This window comes from Mus caroli, unplaced genomic scaffold, assembly GCF_978045245.1.
Source record: "Mus caroli unplaced genomic scaffold, Mus_caroli_1 scaffold_12, whole genome shotgun sequence".
NCBI lineage: Eukaryota > Metazoa > Chordata > Mammalia > Rodentia > Muridae > Mus > Mus caroli.
The window spans coordinates 9922784-9950654 of NW_028227267.1; the positions used below are offsets into that span (position 1 = coordinate 9922784).

Sequence of the window (27871 nt, forward strand, 5' to 3'; positions counted from 1 at the left end):
GGAGGCAGAGGCAGGATTTCTGATTTCGAGGCCAGCCTGGTCTACAGAGCAAGTTCTAGGACAGCCAGGACTACACAGAGAAACCCTGTCTTGAACCCCACCCCCCAAGAAAAAAAAACAACTCCCCCTAAAAAAGAAAAGAAAAGAAATAGGAGTGGTGATCATCCCTTTAAAGAGTTATGTACTTTTCCTTCAGCATCTCTGTCCTGTATGCATCCCTTCCATGGCCTCCAAAACCCTGTCAGTCTTCCAGTCTTTTCAAGACCTGATTCAGAAAGATGAAACATTTCATTTTTCTCCTCCATAGTCTGTCTTTGGATATTGGTCAAGTATGTTTTTTTTTTCTTCTGGTGCTTTAGGTTTTTTCTATTTCCTCTAAAGCTCCCCTCCTTGCCATGTGGCTGCATGTCTGCCATGTGGCTGGCATCCAGGATAGCTTAACTCACATGGCATGTCTTGGATGCACCATCCCCTGACCTTCACATACTTTTCATTATTTTTGATTTCCAGGTTGAAAGCTAGAAGCAGGATACCCCTATTATATTTAACTGAGGGTCTTTTTTAAACAGAAAGCAATTTAGAACTTCAGACATGTGAATCAATTTCTGTAGTTGCTTATATCCCCGGACCTTATTTTGCCTCTCTGTATGGTGAGGAAATTGAATAAGATGCTATATATCTGTGATTCTCAACCTGTGGTCTATGACCCTTTTGGGGTCATATATCAGATATCCTGCATATCAGACATTTACATCGCTATCCATTAACAATAGCAAAATTATACTTATGAAGAAGCAATGAAATAATTTTATGATTGTGTGGTCACCACAACATGAGGAACTTTATGAAAGGGTCACAGCGTCAGGAAGGCTGAGAACCATTACTATATATGAAAATGCTTCATTGGGCATAGTCAGATGGTTCAGTGGTTAAAAGCATTTGCTTTATAGTTATAAGGGCTGGAGTTCAAACTTTCGCACCCAACAACAAATATGCCTATAATGCCAGGTACCAGGGATACAGGGATAAGAAGTTCACTGGGGTTCTGCACCTCCGAGCCTAGCTGAGAAAACACAGATCCCAGGTTCAGAGAAAGACCTTACCATAAAGAAATAGGTAGAGAGTGATACAGGATAGTGAGTGCATGGTTACTCTTTCCTCTAGACATTACATATCGCCATCTTGGGCTTTACCCCTGGTAGCCATGGCAACTAGAGCAGAACAACAGAATGGTAGCAATGCCTATTGTAACAGTATTGGAGCTATTGACCCTTCTTGGTAGATGAAGGAGGGAGATCTTTTCTGAGATTCCAGATGCTGCTCTTCCACTCTTTCTCTCGCTGCAAGCTATCTTTGCTGGTGCCCAAGTAAACAAAAAGGAAAGGGTTAATTAAAAGTGGGACCCAGTGGTGTAACTTCCATGAGGTTTCCAACCATGATAGGGTAAGATTGGGATGCTACAGCTTTTCCAGTGTTATCCACACACCTGTGACCTTTCATGTGATCTCTGTTAACAAACTCAATAAAGCCACTGGTCTTACCAAGTTGCACTCTGGTGTAATTGAACTTTGGTCTGCTTGTTAGTTACCTTGTGCAGTAAATGGACACTTGCTTGCATGCCCAAGGAAAAGGTGACACAGCAAAGGAGAGCATCTGACACACTTATAGTCTCTGTACATATAGCTGCACACATGTGTGCAGACCCTTATACAGATGCATACATGCTTTATTTAGGCAACTAATTCATTTAAAAGTGCTTCACTAGTGATATTTCACTCTATTATGAATGCTTAGAAAATGTTAGGTGTTGTTAAAAAAAATCAACAGAATATAGAAGCAGCGTACCATAGTTCAAACGCATAGTATAAGGTTATATCTCTCTAACTTTATCATCTGAAAAGGAAGATTTAAGCACCATGGGGCAGTTAGTTCAAACTGGAGGCTGGAGGCTTGACACAAGCCAGGCTCATGTGAGAAAGGTGAACCTTAGTTGAGAAAATGTTTCCAGTAAACTAACCTGTAGTCAACTCTGTTTTCTTGATTAATGACTGATGTGGGAATGCTTGGCCTGGTGTGGTGTGGGTGATGTCACCCTGGAGCACATGGTTTTGGATGGCACAAAAGCAAACTGGGTGAATCATGGGGGAAAGCCATTACAATTCCTGTCACCAGGTTCCTGTCCTGCCTGTGTTTCTCCTGATGATGGACAGTTATCTGAATGCCACATAAGCCCTTTCCTCTCCACATTGCTTTGGTCATGGTGTTTTATGACAGTAAGAGAAACCCCAAACCATCTTTTTTGTAGCAGCACAGTGTATCTGGCACCCAGCACAGTAACAGGTATAAAGCAGGTGCTCTATTAATTGCAATCAAAAAGGAACAACATAGTCATGCCATCATTATTCTGGATCGAGTGACAACCCTTTGATGTTCACTCCTCTAGAGCAGAAAGGACCCAGAACCAGACCAAGGACACTTCTCCCTCAGCTGGAACAGCAGGCCATTTTCCATAAAGCACCATTTACTGCTGGTGATTTTGCTGCCTTTTGGCTGAAAGACCCAGTCCTGCATTTAACTTCTTTTGTAAGTAGATGGGTTGTCTGTGCACTCAAAGGCCAAACTAACCATTTGCCAAGTGAAAGGACAGTTAATCACTGGGCTTTTTTGCCTCTGGAATGCCAAAAATCAGTTTGCCCAACCTGAGAATATTTGATTTTGGCATCAGGTTAGTCACAATCTGATATCCAATTAGGAGTACTTGAAGATTTGGACTAATACTTTGGCTACTAGGCTTCTGTCTAATGTCAATGAACTGGAATCCGTTATTGCCAATGTCAAAATAGCTTGGCAATGAATTGCTCTTTCAATATCCTGTGCCTGCTTTCTATGCAAATAGCAATCAGAATACTGTTCCTCTTCCCTGTGAAAGGAAGCAAAAACAGAAGCAGATTTACAGAACCCTCAGAATACAGTCTTAGTTTAGAAATCAACGTAAACAAGTGGACTCAAAGGTTATAAAATGTGTAGAGTGCATGAAATTATTTTGTGATTGCAGCGTGTTATTAACATCTAGACTAGGGGTCCTCTGCTTCAGAAATAGGACCTAAAGCAAAATTGTAGAACAGAGAGCATGGTGGTGAATATCTCACAGACATAAAACTTTTATGATAGAGAAGTTTTTATTAAGGACAGCACCCTGTGTGGAGTGTTCTATTCAAAATAGAAGCCATGGAACATTTAGAAAAGGGACTATGGATTCCAGGTGTCTAAGGCAAGACTGACCTGCAGAGTTGTCCCAACGACAGAGAATGTGTACTACATCCCATGGAGGTTCTTGCAATGGGAGCAGATTTTTGTCCTGAAGCCTCACACTCTCTCCTGGGGCCCATGAACGCTCATTTGTGGTTCCCTTCAGAATCTGTTCTGTAGTTTACTAACTTTTTAATGACTAGTGGGTACCTGTAATCCCACTGCCTAAAAGAAAAATATATTTGTAGATGTCCTACATCTAAGCAAACTATAATTCCAAAGTTCTAATCTTTTTTTCCCTCAAACATTGTGTTATCCTCCACCCTGCCTCTCATGAGCACAGCTCTGTATTCCTTTTATGTTTTTAATATAGTTTCAGGCATATTTGTTTTTAACTTCATACAAAATGAGGATCATGTTGTATCTTTTCTTTGAAGAACTATTAATATTTCCTAAATGATATGTTAAGATTTGTCTGTATAGGTTATATGTCATTATCAGATATTTGGTTTGCTAACTTTATAATACTTTATATTGATATTCTATATATTTGGATATATCACACTCTTTATCTCTGATAATGGGAATCAATGCTTTGCATGCCCCTAGTTAAACACTTTTAAACTTATTTTTATTAATATAGATGTTTCTCTGTGTATGTATGTACAGGCACATGGATGTCAGAGGACACATGGGAGTTGATTCTCTCCTTCCACCATATGAGTTGTGGGGATTGAATTTCTATCATTAACCTTAGAAGCAGGTATCTTTACCTGATGAGCCATGTGGCTGGCTTGCCCATGTTATTTTAATTAGATATTGAATATTTTCATACATGTCTTAAATGTATGTAGTAATTTCTATTAGGTATATTCCTGGTTGTGGTATTGGTGGATTATAGGCTATCTGATGTTAATATTGAACAGTAGTTTTAAAGTAATTTATGAAGAGGTTTCTCACATGTATACTTTTACCATTAATGTCAGAGTGACCATATGGGTTCATATCCTCCTACAGTATGGACAAGTGTAGGTATAACTTAAATTCACCAACAGCTGAAGATGATATTTTTATATTAACTTAGTATGTGTATAGGTGACACTAATGCCATAACACTTAGGACCAAGAGTTGAGAAGGGGAAGGTTTGGATATGGGCGTTGTGTCACTATTGACTATTAGTTTTTCTTGCTTTATAATAGCCTAGTCTCCTGATATGTGAGTCTTTATTCTTCTGCTCCAGTGAACCATTCCTAACCTGCATGCATGTTACAGAGTGCAGTCCTAACACAACTGAAGAGTGACAGAGCACATTGCCATCCTCAACACCCGTCATGCAAGCTTCACAGGATGTCGTCAGCAGCACCCTCAAAAGCAATGTGGCAGAGAGGACTCAAATGCTGCAATTATTTGGTTCAGAATGCCTTAAGTTAATTGCAATGTCAAACTCTGATTTTAGGAACAAGCATTTCTCACATATTTATGTCTGGCCCTTTAAGTAGAAATTATAAGAATTTATTTCAAAGCATTTTTACCTTTTGTCCTTTTAAAACTCGTTTAAACTTTGAGTAGAATAAAGGTGAGATTAATTAAAAGATTAAGTATCCTGTAAGCTTTTGATGAATTTTTCACTCACCAATTCCCAACAATAATATTTTCAGCTGGACCAGGAATAACAAAAAATGCATTTTTTCTAATAAAGACATATATGCTCATCTATATCTCTACCTATATCTCTCAGGCAAGACCCTCTCCATGTCTCTTGAGAATTCTCAGTAATAAAATTGGAGGCATGGGATTCACAGTAGGAAGCTGAGAGAGGTGAGGGTTTGTTTGTTTGTTTGTTTTTCTAGAGTGATGTTTCAAAATTGTCACAACCCTGCTACTGCATTTTAAAATTTCACAGTGGTAAAATTGTGTGTGTGTATATGTGTGTGTGTGTGTGTGTGTGTGTGTGTGTGTGTGTGTGTGTGTGTGTATGTGTATGTGTAAGAGACAGAGAGAGGGAGAGAGACAGAGAGACAGAGAAAGAGTCAGAGAGACTGACAGAGACAGACAGAGAAAGGGAGAGAAGGAGCTGTGGGGAGAGTTTCAGTTGCCTTATATCTCTGTGGCATATGTTGGTTCTGGGTTGTGAACAGTTATAGGGGATATAAAATGAACAGTTGAACCAATAGCAAGGAAAGCTTGGTTTCTTTCAAATATTCTGGCTAAAAGGGGAGAAATGCACTTAAATCCTTGGTGAGAAAGATCTGCTGTCATGCATGGTCAGCTCAGGGTTCCGGCCGCAGTTGGGGCTTTATGTCTTCATTAAAGAAGGGTTTTAAAGGAAATAGAAAGGCATTTGGGAAAGGCTGGCTCCTAGTGTTTATACAACTCACTCACACAGGCCAGGTCCTTTGAAGGGCTCTGGGACAGCTCAAGTGAGAAATTAATAGATTTGTAGGCATCAGAGGCAGTGACTTTCAGTGGGTGAGGAACAGTTTCAGAGGGTGTGGCTTTGTCCTATGGGGTAGAACCCCATTCTTATAGAAGGAAGACTAATGCCCAGTCCAGCTGCATTGTGAAAAGAGAGGTTTTATGTTAGTCATTTTTTTCAACTCTCAAGTCATGGGTCCTAGTGCCAGCCTCAGGCTGGTTGCTGCTAGTGTGGTTCTTGTAGCTTTGAGGAACATGCAACAGGCATTCAGTAGGATGTTTGCCAAGCCCCATGTGTTCTTCTGGCTTTGAGGAGGCATCCCTTGTGCAGACTGCTCTCTGATCATCTACTTCTGTGTGCATTAGCAGGAGGAAGGAAGGTCCAGAAAGTAAAGTGTATCCAAGCAGTGGCACTGCCCATGACTGGAGGTGACACTGGGTACAACTGCTCTCGTCTGTCTTCTCCACCTTCAGCTCCCTGGATCTGGGATTACTGCTACTGCCTGACTCTGTCTTCTGCAGACATGGGAGGGGGCTGACTAAGATAAACTGTTCAGTCCCTGTTCTCTCTGCCACTTGTGGCTCTCATGCTTGCCCTTTGCCTTCTGTTTAGGACCTTTTCTCTGTGCTCCATTCACTGGCCATTTGCCTAGTAAGCAGTCAGTACGGCACCTCTCTCCTTCCTCACAGGCTCTGCACTTGGTGATTTGTCTTCTCTCTCAGCTTTGTGGTCCCTGTCCCCAAAGCACCTTTTGAAGACCACACTTGCCCAATGTCATTCTCCCTTGTTCTTTTTCATGGAAGTGACACGCTTGAGGATCATGAACTAAGGTATAGGCTTTCCCCCTTCTTCTTATTATTGCGGAAAGAGTACTATAAATCAAATATTACTCTGGTATTCATAGTGCATTAAGTATTTGAAGTAACCAAGGAATGGTTGAAAGTATACATAAGAGTATATAAAAGTCATTCACAAAACCCACATCATCTCTAAAGTACAGATTTTCATATCATATTGGGGTGAAACATGTTCTGAACTCTTCATGAGAGAATAAGGGATGGTCGTACTTGTTAGTTGTCTGCCTACAGCCTCTCATTGGTGCTAAGTGCTGTCTAAACTGCTTATTATTGGATTGTAAAATACTATGAACCAGCATAATAATATTTGTCGAATAATGGAGTGGATTCAGCAAAGAACGAGCATCAAATGCATAGGAACAGGAGTGAGCGAAGCCCCATCTGGGCCCGCTTTTCCAAATGTGTTTTATCTCGAGAACACAGTTGATGCTGCTTAGAAGATTGGATTCAGAAAACATCTGAGGCTGTGTCTACACGAATTATTTGTTGTGAGCTTGCCTGCCTTTCTTGGCTGTGTGTTGGCTTAGCTTCCTGTAGGGCAGACATTCCACCCTCTTAGGAGCAAGTTATCTTGCCTAGGGAGCATGCTTCCAAAGACCCTGTGAGGTGCCTTTGAAAACTAATCCATATGTGGCTGAGCAAATATGAAACAAAGTGTTCAGGAGATTCAAAAGGAGGCAGAAATTGGCCCTCTGCCTCTTCCACCCCCTGTGCTAAGTACTGAAGGTTGACATCACTCCAGGATTAAAGGAGAACACACTCTTGCTCAAACACCAATATCTGAAACACAGGGGGAAAAGGCTTAGAGAACAAAACTGGCCAAAGAAATTGCTTTTTGAATAAACGCTTCCTTCTCCGGAGTTGTGCCATGGCAGATACCGCTTTTAGAAGGAGTTTCATTTCATTTCTCAGTGAGCATGTTTTTAGAAGCAGGAAGTCTGAGGAAATCAAACTGGTAGAAATCTCTAGTCCCTGTCAGTTCACAAATTTCCCACCTTCTGGAAAGCCAGTAGAGCTCAGCCGCAAAGGAGCCTGGGGTGAGACATCCATCAACAGTCCATGATTACTTCCCGGGAGCTGCCCTGTGTTGCAATTTGCCCCTCAGATGAGGGGGGCTCCAGCTGGACTTTGGGTCCAGCTTGAGTCTCTCTTTCTGCAACTGTGCTTGTGTTTTCCATGCTGCTTGTGCAGCCCATGTGTACAAAAGTGTTGACCAAATCAAAATTCTAGAGAGATTAGCAAGGGATCAGTGGTCTAGTGGGAGCCAGCAAACTTTAAAATGAACAAACAATCAAACAGCAGCAACACCATTCCAAAGTAGCCATGGCAAGGGCTAAACAAATTATGTTCCTAGCTGACTTGAGGTTCATCAGGAAAATGGGAATGGTGAAGTTGGGTAGTATGCTGGGAAGGAAACAGCAGATTGGTGACATGTTGGGTGGGTGGCTTCTGGAAAGGCTGCTGCTATCTGACTGGTGAGGTGGCAAGGATACAAAGAGGGACATTACTGTGGCTAATCCATTTCTGCCATAAGTGTAGAAGTGAGAGTAGAAGATTTTTACTAAAGTGAAACTTGTCAGTGGCCTATAATTATTTGAAGAGCAAAGACCTGTTAATGGAAGAAATTGATCTTTTGACCAAACTCTAGTAGGCAGGCTCTCACTATGATGGGAACAACCTGCTTATTTCTTATATGAGTCAGTCATGGTCCTACAAACATAAGGCTCTGAGTGGAAGAATTTAACAGTGAGGGGATCCTAAAAATAGGGCAAGCCATACTTCATCCTGTGTATGCTGATGATTCTCAACCCTCACAGCGAAGCTCTGGACTTTCAGCCCTGATATGCTGTAAGAAATTATGCAAGCATCACGGCAGGGCCCTTGGGATTTTGTCATATATACATCTCAGCATAGCTATGGAGATTATTCTCCTGACATGTGCCTCTGATGTTTTAGTTGAAACCAGTTCTGCTCAGGACCAGGAGACATTTTTGATGTTTATTTGACTCCCTCTAACACAGTTCTTAGGGGTAACTGCACAATCTAATGTAAGTTGTTTAAGGCAGTTTTCTGATGGCATGTGAGTAACCTGAAAGACCCACTCTTGTTTGCACAGGTTTTATGGCTACATTCTGTATTGTCATAGTGTTCACAGTTAGCTGAGAAATATCTAGTCCAGAGCTCACAGCATCTCATATGCTGCTTTGGTAATTGGTTCAACAATGTGATACTTTAATATATAATTGGATAAGCAATTGGACTCTGTTATATAGTACAGTGGTTTGGCATAATTATTTTCCAATGCTGTGGTTTTTCTCATTGATAAAAACTTTGGAGGTTACAAATCCTTAAACATCAACACTCTATACTTCTGAGAAGAGGGATGACACTAATTAATAAAGGAGCTGATTCAGCATTCTGGCTCTGTAGGCAATACTTACACATGGAAATTATTTCAAGCATGTTATGGTTAAAGTAAATCTTTGGCAACTAATAAAATGATGGGTGCTCTGATGACATCCTGAATTTCTCTATAACCTGACAAATAACTGGCTTTGGCATGTCCCTAGTGAGTAGAGATCACAAAAGTTCTATGGGATTCATCATCTAAGTAGAAAGGTATCAGGGAATGCATTGTTTTATTGAAGAAATATTTGAGGAGTTCAAGGGTTCAAAGGAAAGAGAAGCAACAAGCAACAACCCCGGGGTAGGGCAAGGACTGAGCAGGGCTTGGTGGTTTCACCCGTAACCCATTTGTGGAGGAGTCCAAGGCAGGAGGATGAACTAGGACTACATAGTAAGATCCTGTCACAAAGCAAAGCAAGACACAAAAGGTCATTTGTCAAGCCACAAAGACAGTGCAAATATTGGCAAGTTTGCTCAGCACTCAGAAAGACTATTCCTTGTTCACCAGGCAAAGTGCTAAGAGAAGGCAGAGGTGATGGGGGTAAGCAAGACATAAGGAAGCCATTGTGGATAGTACAGTGCATCTTAGTATGAGGGGAAGATGGGACATGGTTTCTTGAAGACTTTGGCCATTGTTTGACTGGATACAGGCAGAACAGCTTTAGGCAGGAAGAGAAAGATGTTCACACGGGTTCAGGGCAGTTTCTGTAGGGGAACCAGGATGCTTGTACTTTATGGACAAGTGCCAGGACAGAAAAGCTATCTATAAGGAAAGGCTAAGCTTATGGCTCATGACCGTGTTAAGTTATAAGGAACCCAAGCTCCACATGCCCCTATCCCATCTCTCATTGTTCTCATATGCCAGCTACCACAACTTATCCCCTCTAACTCATCTTCCAGTCATTCCTTAGGGAAAGTTACTCTGTCTTTTCACCTCCCTGCTTGTAACTCTATAGGATCTACTAACTCTGCACACAAACTAAAACCCACACTAAGCATATCTACGTTTTGATATTTTTCGAATTAACTCCTGTTTTCAACTTCAGTAAGTGCCCTGCACAGAGGCCTCAATAATTTGCCATAATAGAAAATGATCTAAACAAAACAATCTTGTGGCAGATACGATGACATTCTGGATGGCTTCTCCCACTGTTCCAGAAGTCATGTTTGTGCTATGTTGGGAACATATTGACACTCATTACGACTTTTTCCTCAGTCAGTTACTAGAGCCTAAAACATAACTAAGAAGACTAGAATTCAAAGTTAGATAATGCTTATTTAAAAAAATTATTTTATTACTTTATTTGTATGAAGATTTTGCCTGCATATATGTCTGTGAACCATGTGTCCTACACACACAGAGGACAGAAGAGGGTTCAAATCTCCTACAGATGATGTTACAAATGGTTGAGAACCACCATGTGACTGCTGGGAATTGAACCCAGGTCCTCTGCAAGAGCAAAATGTGCTTTTAAGCACTGAGCACACCCCCTAGCCCACAGATTCAAAGGTATTTGTAGTATGCATGTATAGGGCTGGGGACCATCCTCTGGACCTCTGACGTGTGTGTCCTACCTTTAAACTCTTGGGATAGTCAGGTCCTGGTTAGAAGCTGCCCATGCCACATAAGAAAGCTGCTGTGGTTAGCTGATGATGACACATGATATAGGAGACCTGGCTCAGAGAGCACACGCTTACAGACAGCATTTCCGTTGCTCAGAGAAACCCTTTCTCATACAAGGTATTAAACCCACTCCAAATCTGTGATGTTTAAATACAAACTCTATTGCAGGATTTTCTCTGTCCAACCACATTAGGGTAGTGGCAGGCCTGTGATTGTACAGGAAAAAGGAGGTGGAGCTAGGAGTTTGGGGGACAGAGAGAGATAGAGAGGTCGCAGGAGAGGAGAAGGAGAGAAGCCAACATGGAGGCAGACAAGCAAGAAAATGATCCTGATCCCACATGGTCTTAAACAGCCACAAGTAGCTAAGCTTTTCACAAGGTTAGAATAATTGGGTTAAAGCTTTATCTTTATCAATTGGGTCTGAAATTATTGTATTGGCATCTTGTAAATTGTGATCTTATTGTTATATAAATCTGATTGGATAATTAAGCTTTAAGAGTCCTGTTTATACTGGGTAACTAGGTGTTAAAATGGCTAATTGTGAGGTGTGGGGGGCATTTCATGAAAGCGAGATAAACTCTCAAACTGGGAGAGAGTAGCTCAGCGTGAGAACACACCAAGCAGAACCCCATGAGGACATAGTGTTTTGGTCCGCCACTAGAGTGGGAACATGGACGGGCAGGGCAGGAGAGATGGAAAGATGACTTTTTTAATACTTCCTGCAACAAAACTCTGATCTTCAATCTAGAGAACTAACCTCCTTTTCCAAGAACATTTGGTTGGGGCTTCCAGTCCATATCTATCATTCTGACTCTTATTCCATGATGCATGCATGAATCTGCCTGCCTTATTGAATGAGACTCCAGAAGGCAAGGATTTTCAGCTTAAATATCAAGATATCACTCATAAAACTGAGTACAGAGCCTAGAATAAATGTGTGCCTGATAAAGTAGTTGAGATCAACACCAAGAGAATCATCTTTTAAAATGAAAGATTAACTTAACTTTTCTATTTAATTCTTTTCCTTTCAATAATTTATTGACCTTAACTTACAAAAACAGAAACATTCACCCATAGAAATGTTTATTTAAGCTCTTTCGTCTGTATGTTGCTCTATAAAACTGATAATAATAAAATATATCCTTTTATAAGCATGGCCAGGTTTCTACTCAGATACTTGCTCTTTAAGGAACACATTGAATTGTTTTTCTCCCTTTTGAAGGCAGCTTGCCATTTATTCCAGGTTAGTCCCACATTCTACAAAACATTCAAATGACTGGGAATCATTTCTCCTACTGTATTCCATCACAGAACTAGAGAAGCATCAATAGCCAAGACAGCTTGAGCATCCCATGGGGGAATTAATCACGTCCCCATATCCTTGTGATAACACACTCGATGTGCAGGGGGGAGCATGTCAGAATCCACACAGATCAGCACTTCTAGCAGAAATCCTTTTAACACTTCCTGCCCCGAAAATCATTTCAAGCAGATCAAGTGAGATGACTACAGATACATTTTTAAAAAAATCTCTTTCCAAAAGTTTTATAGAAACAGAACTCCCTTGGAGGAACCATCACATATTTTGGTGTGTTGAACAGGAATAAAGACTTTGGTTCAAGTGTTTGCAAACTTTGTCACTTTGCTACAGACCTTCCATCAAATAATGAAGCATCTGTGAGGAATTTCAACTTTTATGGCATCAGAAAGAAAAGAGCCTTGATGTGAGCACTGTCACAGCAAGCTGAGTCACGTTTAGCTTCTGGGACTTAAGATAGAGATGGAGCACTCCAGTATATCAAATCCCAGTGCAGTCAGAAGTGCTGCTATGCCATGTACCGCTAAGGAATAAAAACCCTGACAAGCAAACTGCAACACTCTTGACAACAGATTACATTTTGGTCTCAGAGATGTTGAAATATGAAGAAGTGTACATCTTGTGACCAGTGCACTATAGAATTACAATGGTGCTCATGATTTGTATAAGACACATTACAGTAATAGTAGTGGCAATAAAGGTACATCATGCTATTCTTGAATTTGATATGTTTGATCAACCTGCCCCCACATTGGTCCACAGCTAATTCAGGGACAACCAGATTATTAGCTGCAGCTCATAGTCTTCCTATGGCAACTTTCTAAGGTAAGTTACCAGATCAAATATGGAAGCCCTTTTAAATTTTGATTTTGGACATTAAAAACACATAGGACTGGAAAAATGACTGTGAGTAAAGTGTCTGACATATAAGCATGTAGATTGAACTTGGTCCCCAACACCCAGGGCAAAAGATGTGCCTCTGTACTCTCAGATTCCAGCATCTCGTCTAGTGAGCCAGTTTAGTTGAATCAGCGAGCTTCAAATCCAGTGAGATACTATTAGACAATACAGTGATAACAGAAGATATCTGGCATTGACCACCAGGCTTTCCCATGTGTATAAAAAAAGGATACACATATGCCTGTACACACATACACACACATACACACATTTTAGTATAAATATGGCCCTAGATGATTCGTGAAATGTTGCTACATCAAACAATTAAATAAATGTCTTACTAATAATGAATGTACCAAGCATGGCAACTGTGCTCTAATGAGAGTTTGGACTGCCTTTGACCTTTCCATGTATTTTCATTCTTGGATGCTGATTTGCTTACTGTTAATACCCTACTTCCACCTTGTAACAACTAAGAAGTTAGAGATTACTGTGAACAGTTATAGAACCGAAGGATCTAGGTTCTGTTTTAGACATATGCCATTAGAATTAATGAACAGGGCCTTTAGCTCTGACTATAACTTTGTGTACTTGGTGAGGTCAATAAGGCCACAACATGGATGCCACTAAGGAGCCATCAAAGGAGGTATCTTATTCTTGGAAGCAACTTACTAAGCAACTTAGCAACTTAGGTGGTCAGTGGTCACTTGTGAGGACAGTGTGTCTAGCCTAACACTGATAATAAACAACAGTGGCAACAGCCAACAGTAACAAGTCCTTTCTGTGCCAGGCACTGTTGACAAGTCTTTACAAGCTTTCCTTTTACAAAAAGGGTAACAGAAGTAGAGGAATTTGTTTTTGAAACTGTTAAACCATAGACTTAGACTATTAACATAGACTGTTAAACCATAGTCTTAGGGCTTTATTGCTGCAAAATGAGAGTGTGACCATGGCAACTCTTATAAATGGCATTTAATTGGGACTGGTTTACAGTTTCCAAGGCTCAGTCCATTATCCTCATTGCAGAAAGCATGGCAGCATGCAGGCAGACATAGTGCTGGAGGAGCCAAGAGTTCTAGATCTGAATCAGCAGGCAGCAGAAAGAGACTGTGTTCCATACTGGGTGTAGCTTGGGCATAGGAAAACTCCAAGCCTGCCCCTACAATGACACATTTCCTCCAATAAGGCCACACCTTCTAATAGTGTCACTCCCTATAGCCAAGCATTCAGACACCTGAGTCTATAGGGGCCATTCCTGGGGAACCCTTGTTAGATACTCCTTAAATAATATCCTCTTTCCTATAACTTTTCTGGTCCCCCCCCCCCACCCCACATACTAAGTTCAGGGATTAAACGTATGCCTGGCTACCATAAGACCATTTCTCTGTGAAATCTAGGTAACCTCCACCCAGCTCTGTCCATTTGGTAATCCTATAGTACTAGAAAGCAACCATTTAGTGCCTGTCTTCCCTGGGTGGGTGCCTTTGACTACAGGAGAGAACACTGGTTCCTGGCACTGAAAGGACAGATAGGATATTGGGTACGATAGTTAATTAGGCATTGACTTTCCCTTCTTGCAGCCTAATCTGGAAATTCATCTACAAATGAAACTTCCCTACTATGGCTCACACAAGGCAAATCTGCCTTTTGGGTAATCTATTGCTTAAGATCATGGAGTTCCTATTTATTAGTGTGGCAACAGATTTCTGTGACCACATTCTTAGATTGCCTCAGATACTTTTCACAAACTTCTGCAGGTTTATATTTTTTTTAGTCTCCATCATGGCTCTTGTAATGAACAAGTCTTTTCCTCCCAGGCTGTCCCAAGCTTCCTAGTTCCTATAGAGACTGCAACTTCCTGCACTAGTTAGCATCATCAAGGTACTTAGACAAATCTTGCCTTCCAGATGCCCCTTTAACTTACAGTAAACAAAAGTAAAGCACTCTCCAATGGGATTTACAAAGGACAGATGCGATACAGGTCCTTGGTTGTTATCTGTGGATTCAAGCAACCACTGATCAAAATTAGCAGAAAACAAATGGCATCTCTACTCACCACAAGCAGAATGACTATTTTCACATCATTTGTGCAGTATTGGGATTTGTAGATAATTTGCAAGAGAGAACGTACGTCAGATTATATGCAAAGGTTATATGCAAATATATGAATTTTGTATCTAAGACTTAAACAACTCTAGATTTTGGTACCCTACGAAAAGCTGCTGTCACCATGGATACAAGTTACCAGCCATGCTTCTGTTCATATAAGAGCCCTTATCTATATACATTGCCCTCTTTCCTTTAAAAGTTCAGTTTGTTTTTCTTTTCAAATTCTCTAAACATTGAGTCAGAATCCTTGGTGTATCTTTTAAGGTGTGTCTTCTAGCAAGACCACTGGTAATGCAGGGTTTAGCTGTTTTTCAGAAAACCACAAGCTTTCAACCAGAGTCTTCAAAAGTTTTATTAATAATAGTCATGTCCAACAGAACTTCCCAAACATGTTTAGTTTGTGCTATTGGTTCCCTAGTTCCTGTAAATAACGTCTAAGCGCTGCCATCTGTAAGGCATATGATACCAACAGAGGGTGCCTAATAAACCAGGAAGCATTAATGTTCTAAATTATTTGGCATCAGCCAGTATGGTCTGTGTTGACAAGTCTGCTTTAAGCTTGATTTCTGTGTCTTCCTATGGCAATGCCACAGTGGGAATGCCATGTTCTCCAGCTCCTCGTCTCCCCCATCAGACTGTTAAGAAGATGGATTTATAACAGACCTAAAGGTAGTAGCAAAATGAAAATTAGTTCTCGGGTAGAATAGCAATCCCATTTGACTTGCCCATAGCAACTGTGTCATAACTGCTTGTACGAGCAAGAAAATGACTTCTTAATGTACTTTTCTTCCACTAAGAAGAATTAAATCTGTGTGGCAAAATGGAAAACCAGTGTGCTGGCAGCCAAATTCTGAAAGGAAGATCCATGACCCTCATAAAGATATTTGTGGCCTAGTTCTATGCTAATGAGTCTCATTTAGGCTCAGACTTGCTCAGTGTGGAAATATAGCCCTGCTGGCGAGCTAGGGTATCGTTCCCATACTGTGTTGTCTTCCACATCCAAGTTGCTCTGAGACAAATGGGAGAAATTCTCTGTCTGCTATAGGCTGCCAAGGTGGAATCCCTGAAGTAGGATGAGGTATTGGGGCTTCAAGAAAATGAATATTGCTATTTTAGTTGGAAATTTTTATTAGTATTGTGTATATTGTATGTAGGTGGGGTTAGTAGATCCACGCATGCATGTGAAGGTCAGAGGACAAGTGTGTGGAGTGATTCTCCCTGTTCATTTTACCATGGTTCCCAGTGATCAGCTTGTCATGTTCCTATGTTACTCTTTCAGTCTGAAAGTTTTGCTGAGCTCACAAGGTTATTTTCAAAGTATCCATGTTCAAAGTGAGAATATGTGTACTGAAGTGTAGACAGTAGCTGTAGAATTGTGTAGATTCTCCAAGATTAAGGACTGGTTAGGGACAATGCTGGCACCTAACATTATCTACCTGGATAACTAAATTAATTTCCTCCAGGGCAGATGGAGTTAGATAGTGTCTGCGTACCTATGGGAAGCTGTAAGGGTTATGTGTGACATAATGATCAGCAGAGACACTGCCCCCACCCCACATTAGAAGTGTTGGCCGCCATTGGCTGCACTATTCAACAATTCAAGTCTACACAATACAAATCGCTACACTGCACCTGTGAACAAGCCTCATGTATAGATTACTACTGCACTCATATAGCCCCAGGAAGGAAAGGTTTGATAATAAAACTGACATATAATAGGAGATTAAATTCAACTGAAAACCTGCTCTCTGATAGAATTGACATGTGTTCACTAGGTACAGAAATCTTACACATAGACACGCTTGTAAATATATATATGCATACCATGTGTAAATATGTGTGGATATGTATTATATATGCTTATACACAGAGACACACACACACACACATACAGAATGCTCTAAAAAGGAACTTAATTAGCTAAGTTGTTAATATTCTGTACTGTTTTCTCATAGTTTCCATTCTAGCAGGTGCACTTGGATTCACAATGCTGCCACTTCTTAAAAGAAACTAGAAAAAAAAATCTGATAATGAAAAATGAGTTCATTCACAGTTTAGGCAAACGAGTGTCTAGCTTCTGAGTTTCTTCCAGTCACAGTGTTTCTAACTCCTTGGAGCTCATACAATACAATGAAAACCAGAGATAATGAATGGTAGGTAAACTGTAGGCCAGAATGAAGGATGTCCAGGAAGGATGGCTGGAGACAAGGCATAACTGCAGTTAAGGAAATCAATAACAGAACAGTGCCTGACAAACAGAAAGAGGCATGGAGGCTGTGGTGAATGGTGGGACACCATCCTCACCAACCTCCCACTTTACTCAGCCTCAGTCTGTCACAGGCTTATCAGGCAAGCACAAGGCAGCAACGGCTCCAGAACAGCCCAGCCTTGTTCTTCTATTAGAGAAGAGAGAAATGTCAAATCTTATGCGAAACTCTTTATTTTCGAAATTGGGCAATTAATGTAATTAAGATACACCTACAGGCTTCTAATTTGCAAATTATTTTCACTTTTCCTCTCTCCCCCAATGTTACTAAAACACAATCTCATGGACTCTTTAATAAGCCTATTACATTTTCTTTTTCCAAAGCTCCAGAAACATGACAGAGAAGAAGAGGACTCACCAGCCCTTTGGAGATCTGAGGAGGAGATGGCTGCAGAGGCGGACGCTCTGCGGGTCTACTTTCAGGTAAACATTGTAGAAATACCTTTTATTCTCCTGCTGTAGTAAGTAGTGTCTTACTGCCTCTTTCTGCTAACCTCGGCCTAGTCCTCGAAGCTTCTACCCTCTGTACAATCTTATCTAGGCTTAGAATGTTTTTAGCTTCTGAGACTTGCTGCTGAGTAAGCTCACCCTTTCTAGTTCTCTCTGAACTCTGGCTGGCTGGTTCAACAAAGCTCTTCTGGCTCAAACTCCTCTCCAAACTGACTGATTCATTCTGGCTTTTGTCTAGGCCTCTTAATTGCTCGGCTTGGTCTCAAAGTAACTCTAGCATTTATTCCTAATCTTCTGCTCCATCTCGTTCTCTGGATTATTCTGTCTTTTCCTGTGTCAAGCTTGTTCTCTTTTAAACCTGTCTCTATAAAACTCTCCCGATAAAACGTCCTCCTTCTCCCTCTCTGTGCTGCTCTCCTCTCCCTCTCAACTCTACTGTCCTCTCTACAAACTCTACTGAATTCCTGTACTGTACTCTCTTTTCCTGTACTGTCTGTCTCTCCCTAAGTAGCTTCCCTTTCCTTTCTCTTAAGAGTTGGACATATCCTATTTTGTCAAATCTTTCTCCGATTCATCACTTTTTCTGTAACTCACTTAGACATCACTTTCTGTGATTTTTGAATGCTTCAGATTTTTTCATTTTCTTTTCCTACAAAATTCTATGTAAATTTTTGATGTGTGCAGCAAGCAGTTTTCCAAGGCCAATCGTAGGTTGGTCATGAAGCAAAGGATACTCAGCATCCTCAGTAGGCCATGGTGGTCGCAGCCATTATGGTACCCTTGTGTTGCCCTACAGGTGGTCTCTGTTTTCTCTCTGTCCTCCTGCCCCTCAGCTCACCAAGTACTGCAAAGCTCAGTTCATTATGTAATATATGCACCGAGTCAGAGGTCCTTTGCCTGAAGGAACACAGTGAAGTGTAGCAGAAGCTATTACTTGCGTTTTATTTTTAACCTTTCCCTCTGTTCACCTTATATTCTGTCTGAAGAGAAGGGTTGGTAATAAACACCAGCCTCTGTGATAGACCAAACACTGCTTTCTATTCAGTTCCTCTTCAGAAGTCTGGTGGATCACTTTGGAATGCCCAGATGAAATGAGGGTCCCACGTCTTGAGGTTCAATTTATTAGGCTGAAATTGTTTTTCTGGCTTCCTACACAATGGGTGTTTTGAAGTAGAGGCAAGGAAGGTCTAGAATTTTGCAGAGGCCTTTGTGGAATTATAAGGGTCTACATCAGAATAGGTCATCTATATGCATTAAGATTTTAACTTCTAACCCAAGACTCTTACATGATTGTTACCTGCTTCTGCACCAAGTCCTGAATTTACCTATCTTCCAAGTGAATTCATTTAACTGGCAACTCTTCCCAGAAAGACATTTGTCCTAGGCAGTCATACAAACCATTGGGCACCATGCCTATTCATTGTTTTCATTAACTAAAACTTGCATCTCTCTTTAATGGGCTTTTGTTCAGACTAAATAAATGGCCTGTTGGGAAACCTGATATAGGTACGGACACTAGAAAAAATACAGTAGCCCCTGTTACTGATAAGAAGAGGGGGGACCTTAAATAGTTGGTCTTCAAATTTTACCAAGAGGACTGCTGTACCTCGCAATACAAAGGAACTAAATATACCTCCCTGAAGACATATAGTCCTTAAATTAGTCCCTTTGTTTATTAGATATTGGCCTTTTCATTTTCTTTTTTTTTATTACATATTTTCTTCATTTACATTTCAAATGCTATCCCAAAAGTCCCTTATACCCTCCCCCCGACCCTGCTCTCCAACCCACCCACTCCCTCATCTTGGCCCTGATATTCCCCTGTATTGGGCATATAACCTTTGCAAGACCAAGGGCCTCTCCTCCTTTGGGTTTTCTTTATTGTTTCTACTTCCCTTTTTAGATCTTGGATGGTTTTGTTCAATTCCATCACCTGTTTGGCTGTGTTTTTCTGTAATTCTTTAAGGGATTTTTGTGCTTCCTCTTTGAGGCCTTCTACCTGTTTAGTTGTGTTCTCCTGTATTTCTTTAAGTGAGTTATTAATTTCCTTCTTAAAATCCTCTACCAGCATCATGAGATATGATTTTAAATACGAATCTTGTGTTGAGGTATCCAGGACTCGCTGAGGTGGGAGTGCTGGGTTCTGATGACGGTGAACAGTCTTGGTTTTTGTTAGTAAGATTTTTATGATTGCCTTTCGCCATCTGGTAATCTCTGGCGTTAGTTGTTATAGCTGTCTCTGGCTGGAGCTTGTTCCTCCTATGATTCTGTTAGCCTCTGTCGGCACTCCTGGGAGTCCAACTTTCTCCTGGGTCTCAGTTCTCAAAGTACTCTCTGCAGGCAAGCTCTCCTCTTGCAGGGAAGGTGCACAGAGGTCTGGCATTCAGATCTGCCTCCTGGCTGAAGATGAAGGCCCGAAATGGGGCCTATCCCAGAAGCTATGTTGCTTCTGCAGCTTGCGCTCTCCTGTGCAGACTGGTCTCTGAGGGACCTGGGATACAAGATGGCTCTCTCACCTGCTCTGGCAGTCAGAGCGACCTTTCCATTTTCAAATTCCATCTTTATACTGAATTTGTATACAGAAAAATCTAGACTAATGATGTACCATTTGGATTTACCTAGACTTAAGAAAGTATCTTTTGTTTATGTAAAATTAAGATGACTGTCACTTCACTAGGCCTTCCTGAGAATATGGTCAGCAGTATCTGCCTTGGGCAGGACGACTAGAAAGACTTGCTTTGTAGCTACAAAACCTTGAGATTCCCAAGAGGCATAGTCAGAGATGGGATGGGGATCTTGGAGGGATGACGGTCATGGATAGTTACTGAGAAGGAACAAAACAATATCCCACTACTATAAAATCCAAGCTCAGCCATGTTACTTTTTTTCTGTGTTCAGTGGTTTAGGAGAGGCAGCATTTACAATGTCAACAGGAAAGTTGAACCTATGGGCTCACTCTTAGCTATTACACTGCTTAGTACTCCAGCAACTTCACATTTCCATCACTAGCTCGTATGGTGGCCCTCAAGAGGTCCTCTTCTGCCCTTCTAGCAGCCTTTCTGGTTTCCTTAGAAACAGAACACTTTCTCTTCTACTGCTGAGTTCCTTTACCTGTCTCTCTGACACCCCGTGCAAGGTAGTAGAAACCAAAATGTGCTCCTATTTCACAAGTGGCCCTATGGGCCAAATCAGTAAGTAGTTTGCAGGTTAAGGGTGCTTTTTCCCATGAAGCTGCCCTCCTTCCTGGTTACTCTCCCATCTGACCATGTGCCTGAGCAATATTACATTGGGTGGGTCCATTCTACATTACTCCTTCCCTTTTCTCATATTTTCTCTTCCCCTTTGTATCACCTAGGGTACTGCTGGCTTATTATTTCCTTGATTCATGTTGTGCATTGCAGTACATTTATCTTAAGCTGGGTAGCCTTGCCTCAGTGTAAAAAAGAACAGTTTCTAATTAGAAGTATAAATATAAATAGAAGAGAGATATAGTGCTTATGAAATGCCAGCCGTCTGTAGTTGCTCACCTAAAACTACCAAGACTGAGCTACCAATTCTGTCATATAGAAAAGGAGGCCACTCTCTCTTCGGCTTAAATTCCACCACCAAACTGAAACCCTGCAATTGCCTACTTGATCTATTTAAAAACATTGAAAGAAAATCATTTTTCAGAGATTTAAGTATTTTTCCCACCTTTGGAAAATGAACAGTGAAAATCAGAATTCAAACTAAGAGTCAGCTGACCCAGACCTACAGCTCCCAGCATGTGCAGAAGATAAGGTCCAGGGGGAAACACAGGCTCCTATATGCCCCTGCCAATCAGAATACTACTAGGTCGCCATTTCTTGGGAAATCATGAAAAATAAATACTACTTTGCTGTGCCAGTCAAATCAGGAATATACTGGTTGCTGGGTAAAGTGCTAACTGTCTTGATGCCTACCTGACAGACCCTGATGAGACTGGGCTACTTTGGTTCCGGGAAGTCAGTGCCTCCTCTCTGTCTCTGTGAATTTATGCATTGGCTCCCTGTACACTCAGCTGATTTCCAGGATGGACTTTGTGGTGTGTCTTTTAGTCTTTCTAAATCACGTTAGATGACAGTGGATCTGTGTCTCCTATCTTAACCTTGCCTGCTTTCTGAAGTGTGATGAATCTCCATGTAGGTATTTAACACTTGGATTTGCTGCCTCTCTAATTTTAATTCAACATGATATGTCCCAGTGGGACATGATGCTGTCATTGCCTCCTCCCCACTGGAACCAAGGGATCTCTGATGTAAGATGTGCAGATATCAACTCCCAACGTGGATAGGAATTGAAAGCAAGATTGGTTTGCACAGAGGGTTGTGTCAGTGAGATCCTTCATAATTCATCTCACTCTCTTAGGGGTGGGCCATTATGCTAAAGATAGTTGGTTGTCTCTCATTTGCTTATAATAATGCAGTGCAATTTTAAAGCAAATGAGTCAATCCAAAACAGCATTATTGGTAGTTACAGTTATCAAGAGAGATTTTGTCACCAGAGTTTTGTTGTTTTTCTGTTTTTAATTTAAGCCACTATAATTCCAGCTGCTGGACAATCACTGATAGACACAGGCAGCAAAGGTAGAAAAGGTCTGCCTGGTTGTCTACAAATTATGTCTCTTAAAATCTACCCCGGTACCCATAGTGAGTGTCTGCCTTTCACATGAACAGACACCAATGAGAAAGACTCAGGGGATTCATAGAAGAAATTTTGGGGAAAGAGGTGGCCTTGAAGTTCATCTTGAGGGATTTAGTCTGCATCCCTAGGGGGAGGAACTCCCATTAATAGGAATTAAACTATCCATCTGTCCTTTTCAGTCATCCCTTAATTGATATGATCACACCTTTGCTTTAGCATGGTACAGTTAGAGATGGTACCCCCTTCAGACTGAAGATATTTGAGTAATGTTCATCTTTCATTTTGCCAGGAAAAGACAATGATTTAAAAGAACCAAGGAAAGAGAATTTTAACTTTTTTTCTTAGTTCTTGTTTCTGTTGGATAATTCAGTCCCCTTCTCCCTTTGTGTTACATTTATAGAATATGTTTTCAATTGCAAGGACATAAAGATAAACATAAACCAAGCCCCCAGGGCCTGAGGATGATAATACATAGACTCATCTGAAAGTGGTCAAATATAATGCCCCATGAAGTGGCTAATTCGGATTGCCAAGGCAGTTCCTCTTTTAATTTGTTATAACTGTCCATAATACAGTCTACCCCAATATTAAAATAGGCTTTATGTTTGGTTTAATATTTTGCTGGGATCCTACTTAGACCAAATAGATTAGGTAAAAATATTTCTGAGGCCACTAATGGCTAAAAGTTCTTAGATAGGGGTGATAGCAAGGGATAGACTTTTCTACCAAGCTGTATCTCTGCCCATAGTAGAAATGGGTAATATCACAGGTTAATTTTTCTCCTTGTGAATTTTGTAACTTCATGGGCCACCAACATGAAATTATTTTCAGGAAAGTATGACCCCAAAATAACTATGGCTGAAGAAATGACTCAATGGTTAGGTACACTTGCTGCTTTTCCAGGGGGACCTGAGTTGATTTACCAGCAGCTCACAGTTATAACTCTAGCTCTAGGATATCCAGCATCCCCTTCTGGTCTCCAAGGAAACACACACACACACACACACACACACACACACACACACACACAGAGAGAGAGAGAGACAGAGACAGAGACAGAGACAGAGACAGAGAAAAAGACAGAGAGAAAGACAGAAAGAGAAAGATACAGAGAGAGAGAAAGAGATAGAGAAAGATACACAGAGATAAAGAGAAAGAGCAAGAGAGAAAGATAAACACACACAGAGAAAGAAAGATGCAGAGAGATACACAGAGAGAAAGAGAAAATACACACAGATACACACACACAGAGAGAGAGAGAGAGAGAGAGAGAGACAGAGAGACAGAGAGACAGAGAGACAGAGACAGAGACAGAGACAGAGACAGAGACAGAGACAGAGACAGAGAGAGACCAAATCTTTAAAAATAGAATTTTAGGCTCTCTATCTCTGTCTCCAGAAATGGATGGCTGCACATTAATCAGCATACTCGGCTATATTGTAAAACCTCCTTAAATAAACCTGTTCTGTCACTAGGTTTTTCTTTCTCTACTTGTTTCTCTCACCTCTGACAGTCTTCTCCTTCCAGTGTATGAATTTTGTCTTCCCCTGATTCCTTCCTTTCTAGCAACAGACAGAGACTTCTGGAGAACATGGGAGGTTAATCTGAAGGAAGGCAATGAAAATTCACATTAATAATCCTTGACCTTGCCACATAATAATAGCTAATGTTCATTGCCCTCACCTGTTCCAATGCCTACAGTATGCCTCAGCCGCCTCTTCATAGTAATTGCTGCATTATTTTGACAAGCACGAACATCACTCAAGTTATCACATCACTCAACTTGGATTATCCATGCTAGACTCAACAGCAAAAGTAGAGCCTTCTGGTTTTAACTCTTCTCCAGTAAGCTAAAATATAGTTCAGTATATTCAGTTCTTGAGTTGTAGGTATTGGAAACTGAGTATTTTATTTATAAAATTGTCCTCTGCCCATGGCTTCAGAATGGCATTCTGTCTATATAGATCATCATTGGAATTTATAGGATTTGAAACACGGCAAGTGTTTTGAGTATAGTAATGCTATTCTGTTGCTGTGATACCCTATAACATAGGCAAGGAAAGGTCTATTTCGATTAATGATTCCAGAGAGATGGTATCTACTGTGTCATGGAATGCATGGCAACAGGAGGCAGGGGCAGGAATCATGCTGATAGAATTTTCACTTCTAAATAGGCAGGAAAAGGCACCAGGGAGTACAGCAAGGCTATAAGCCCTCAAAGCCAGTCCCTAGTGATATATTGCATCCATAATCTTCCTAAACAGTGCCATCAACTGGGACCAAGTCTCCTAATTCTGGAGCTCTAGGAGACATTTCTCATTCTAAGAAATCCTAAGAATTCTAAGAAATGTCTAAGAAACTCAAGATGCCTCTTTAAAACCAACAGTATGATATTTTCATTTGTGAGCTAAAGTATTAAATCTTTTAATAAAATGAAAGTACGTAGAGAAAGATAATGGGAGTGAAAGTTCTTTGTGAAAGGCACAATGATGACTCTCAAGCTAAAAATTCTTAAGCAGTGGAAGTATTTTTCTCAAATAAAATTTGCCAAAACTTCTGCAAAAATCTCAGATGATGTAAGAAAGTACTAAGTAGAATTATTGTAAAAAGAAACAAAAACAAAAAACAAAAAAAACCCAAAGCACAATAGCATAATGAGTAGATTTAGTGCCAAAAATTTCATAAACAAAAGGGTTAGTCAACTAAAGCAACCACCATGTGAAAGTAATGGGTTGAACCATAGTGAGACAGAGAGACAAAGAAGAAAAAATAGAAGTATAATGGAAAACTCCAATATATATTTATTTAGAAATCAGTATAAGATCCAGAATTTTAGTGGAAATTATATTTTAGGTGATAATGCCTGAGAAACTTTGCAAACTGGAGGGGAATGGCTGTTTGTACTGGTTCATACAAGTAATCTAGGCTCTAAGGATGCTGAGACAGGAGAACTATTTGACCATAGGTATTCAAAACACTTAGACAGCATATGGAGATCCTGTCTCAGAAGGAGGGTGGTTAGGGCTGTAGCTCAGTCTAGAGAGTTCTGATTGAGCATACACACAGTGAAGGCTTTGATGCTAACAAAGTAAAAAGCCAGGTATGGTGGCACACTGATAAACCTCAATAGTCTGGAGGTAAAAGCAAGAAGATCAGAAGTCCAAGATTATCCTTAGATGCATGGTTGGCTTCAAGCTGCCCAAATATCCATCTCTCTCTCTCTCTCTCTCTGTCTCCCCCCATCCCATGTGTAAAGTCCAAAAATTCAAGAATATATCCAAGCCATAGTAGGGAAAAAAAGAGAATCCTTATGAAGATGTACGATAATAAAATTGCAGCAAAGTATAAGGAATCTTTTAGATTTAAGAAATGTGTAATTTCAAAGACAAATGCAATAACAACAAAAACAAAAACCTATGAAAATCTGTATGTAAATCATGATATTTAAGTATCCAAGAGAAAATACTTGGCATATCCACAAAGTCCATGAACTCTCCATGAATGCTAAAATTTAGGTCTTCAGTGTTCCCTAGTGCCTGGCACATGTTAAAGGACTAGTCTCATTCTGGCATGTTTGGGAGGTGATAGAAAACAGGACCCGCGTATAGTAAGATGTCTTAGGTCATGCTCCTGAACAGAACTATAGGATCAGGGTCTTTATCTTCCACTGGCTGCAATGGAGAATGCCTGTACTCTAACATGCTCTCTACCAATAAGCCCAAATACAAGATTGACTGTGGACTAAACCTATGAGCCCAACTGAAACTTTTCTCTTTATGAGTTGGTTATCTCAGGAATTTTGTAGGAAGCTAACAATGGATGAGGATGAAGGAATCTTTTTTCTGACAAACCTAAGACACTTTATCATCAATAGATATCTTAAAGGAATTACAAAGAAAAAGCAATAAAACAAAACAAAACAAAAAACCTATTCTGAACTGAATGAAGACAGTTAAAACTTGTAGACAATAAGCAAGCATTTAGAGGGTAATTTTCTTTTAATTATGACTTAATGCATTTATTGAATAAAATAACAGCTGAAAGGTATTATAGAAACCATTCTTAACAGTTAGAGAACCATGAAGTTATACAAAAGATGATAATAGAGATTAACACTACAATGGCAAACACATATACCATCATATAAAAAGATCAAAAAGACCAAGTCCTAATTCTTTGAAAAGAGAAATCACCAAGGAAATCCAATGTTAAAAATAAAAAGACAAATCCCTGTATAGTTAGTGCGGTTGCTAAAAACAGTAACACTAGGGCAGAACATTTGAGATTTTGGATTACATAGTCAAGTTTCTAGAAAAATATGATTGATCCAACTTCCAGAGATGTAAAAGATTATAGGAATAATTTAATAATGATTAGAGAACTCAAGCTGCTTCCCAGCAAATACGTTGTAAGGCCAGACAAATTTACTGGTTGAACCTGCCATGCAGGAGAGAATGAAGAATAATCCTTAAACTCTGCCAGAGCAGGAATGGGAAGGAAAGAAAAATTCTTTGAGTTACCCTGAAACCAAACCAAGCAGGAGAAATATGGAAAGAAATGTACATCCTAATGGTACTTGGAAAAGATGAAGGGCTAAGTGATTCCAGATAAATGAGAGATAGACACACATGGGTTATGTGTTCATACAGTTATCAGGAGGACAATATTAGTGATCAGTATGAATTCTGCTTTGTGGTATAGTATTAAATAATGCCTTCCTTCAGAGTAGTCAAAGAGAAAATGAGAGGATCAGCTCAGAAGATGTGGATTAAACTGTAGATCAAAATGTCATCTACATAAATATTGAAGCATTGGTACAACTGTAAGGGAATTTGTAAGTAATGGTGAAAGGTTGTCAATCCTGGTTTGACAATGATATAAGAATGATCATTGTTGACATTTGTACTATGAAATGTACTCATGGTACCAGCACACAATGAATGAGAAGGAATGAGAGATGAATAAAACTGTCATTATTTGTGGGCAATACAATAATATACTCACAAACTCCCAATATGGGAAATTTATTAGAATTAGTCAATAGACTTAGAAAGATCTTTCAACATAAAAATAATGTACACAGTTTCAATTTCTCTATATTCACAGTTAGAAAGGAAAATGTTCTAAAAATCATCTAGATAAAAAGTATAAAATGTTAAGAATCACCAAAGATGAATTAAATAAACAAAGAGATTAATATTTATTAAAACTCAATTTTTTCAGACACTTTTTATTTTTTTTATTTTTTTATTAGATATTTTCTTTATATACATTTCAAATGCTATCCCGAAAGTTCCCTATACCCTCCCCGGCCCTGCTTCCCTAACCAACCACTCCCACTTCTTGGCCCTGGTGTTCCCCTGTACTGGGGCATATAAAGTTTGCAAGACCAAGGGGCCTCTCTTCCCAATGATGGCTGACTAGGCCATCTTCTGCTACATATGCAGGTAGAGATACGAGCTCGGGGGTACTGGTTAGTTCATATTGTTGTTCCACCTATAGGGTTGCAGATCCCTTTAGCTCCTTGGGTACTTTCTCTAGCTCCTCCATTGGGGGCCCTGTGTTTCATCCTATAGATGACTGTGAGCATCCACTTCTGTATTTGCCAGGCAC

At 40.2% G+C, this 27871-nt stretch overlaps 1 protein-coding gene across 3 annotated transcripts in view; it reads left to right on the forward strand.

The window, feature by feature from the left end:
* Positions 1 to 27871, forward strand: part of Fhit (fragile histidine triad diadenosine triphosphatase) — a 1639467-nt gene that overhangs the window by 1599779 nt on the left and 11817 nt on the right. For all 3 annotated transcript variants that reach the window (XM_085828369.1, XM_085828370.1, XM_085828371.1), the window contains exon 9: positions 17471 to 17569. In XM_085828369.1, coding sequence (XP_085684495.1) covers positions 17471 to 17569 — 99 coding nt within the window. The remainder of the gene's footprint in view (positions 1 to 17470; positions 17570 to 27871) is intronic.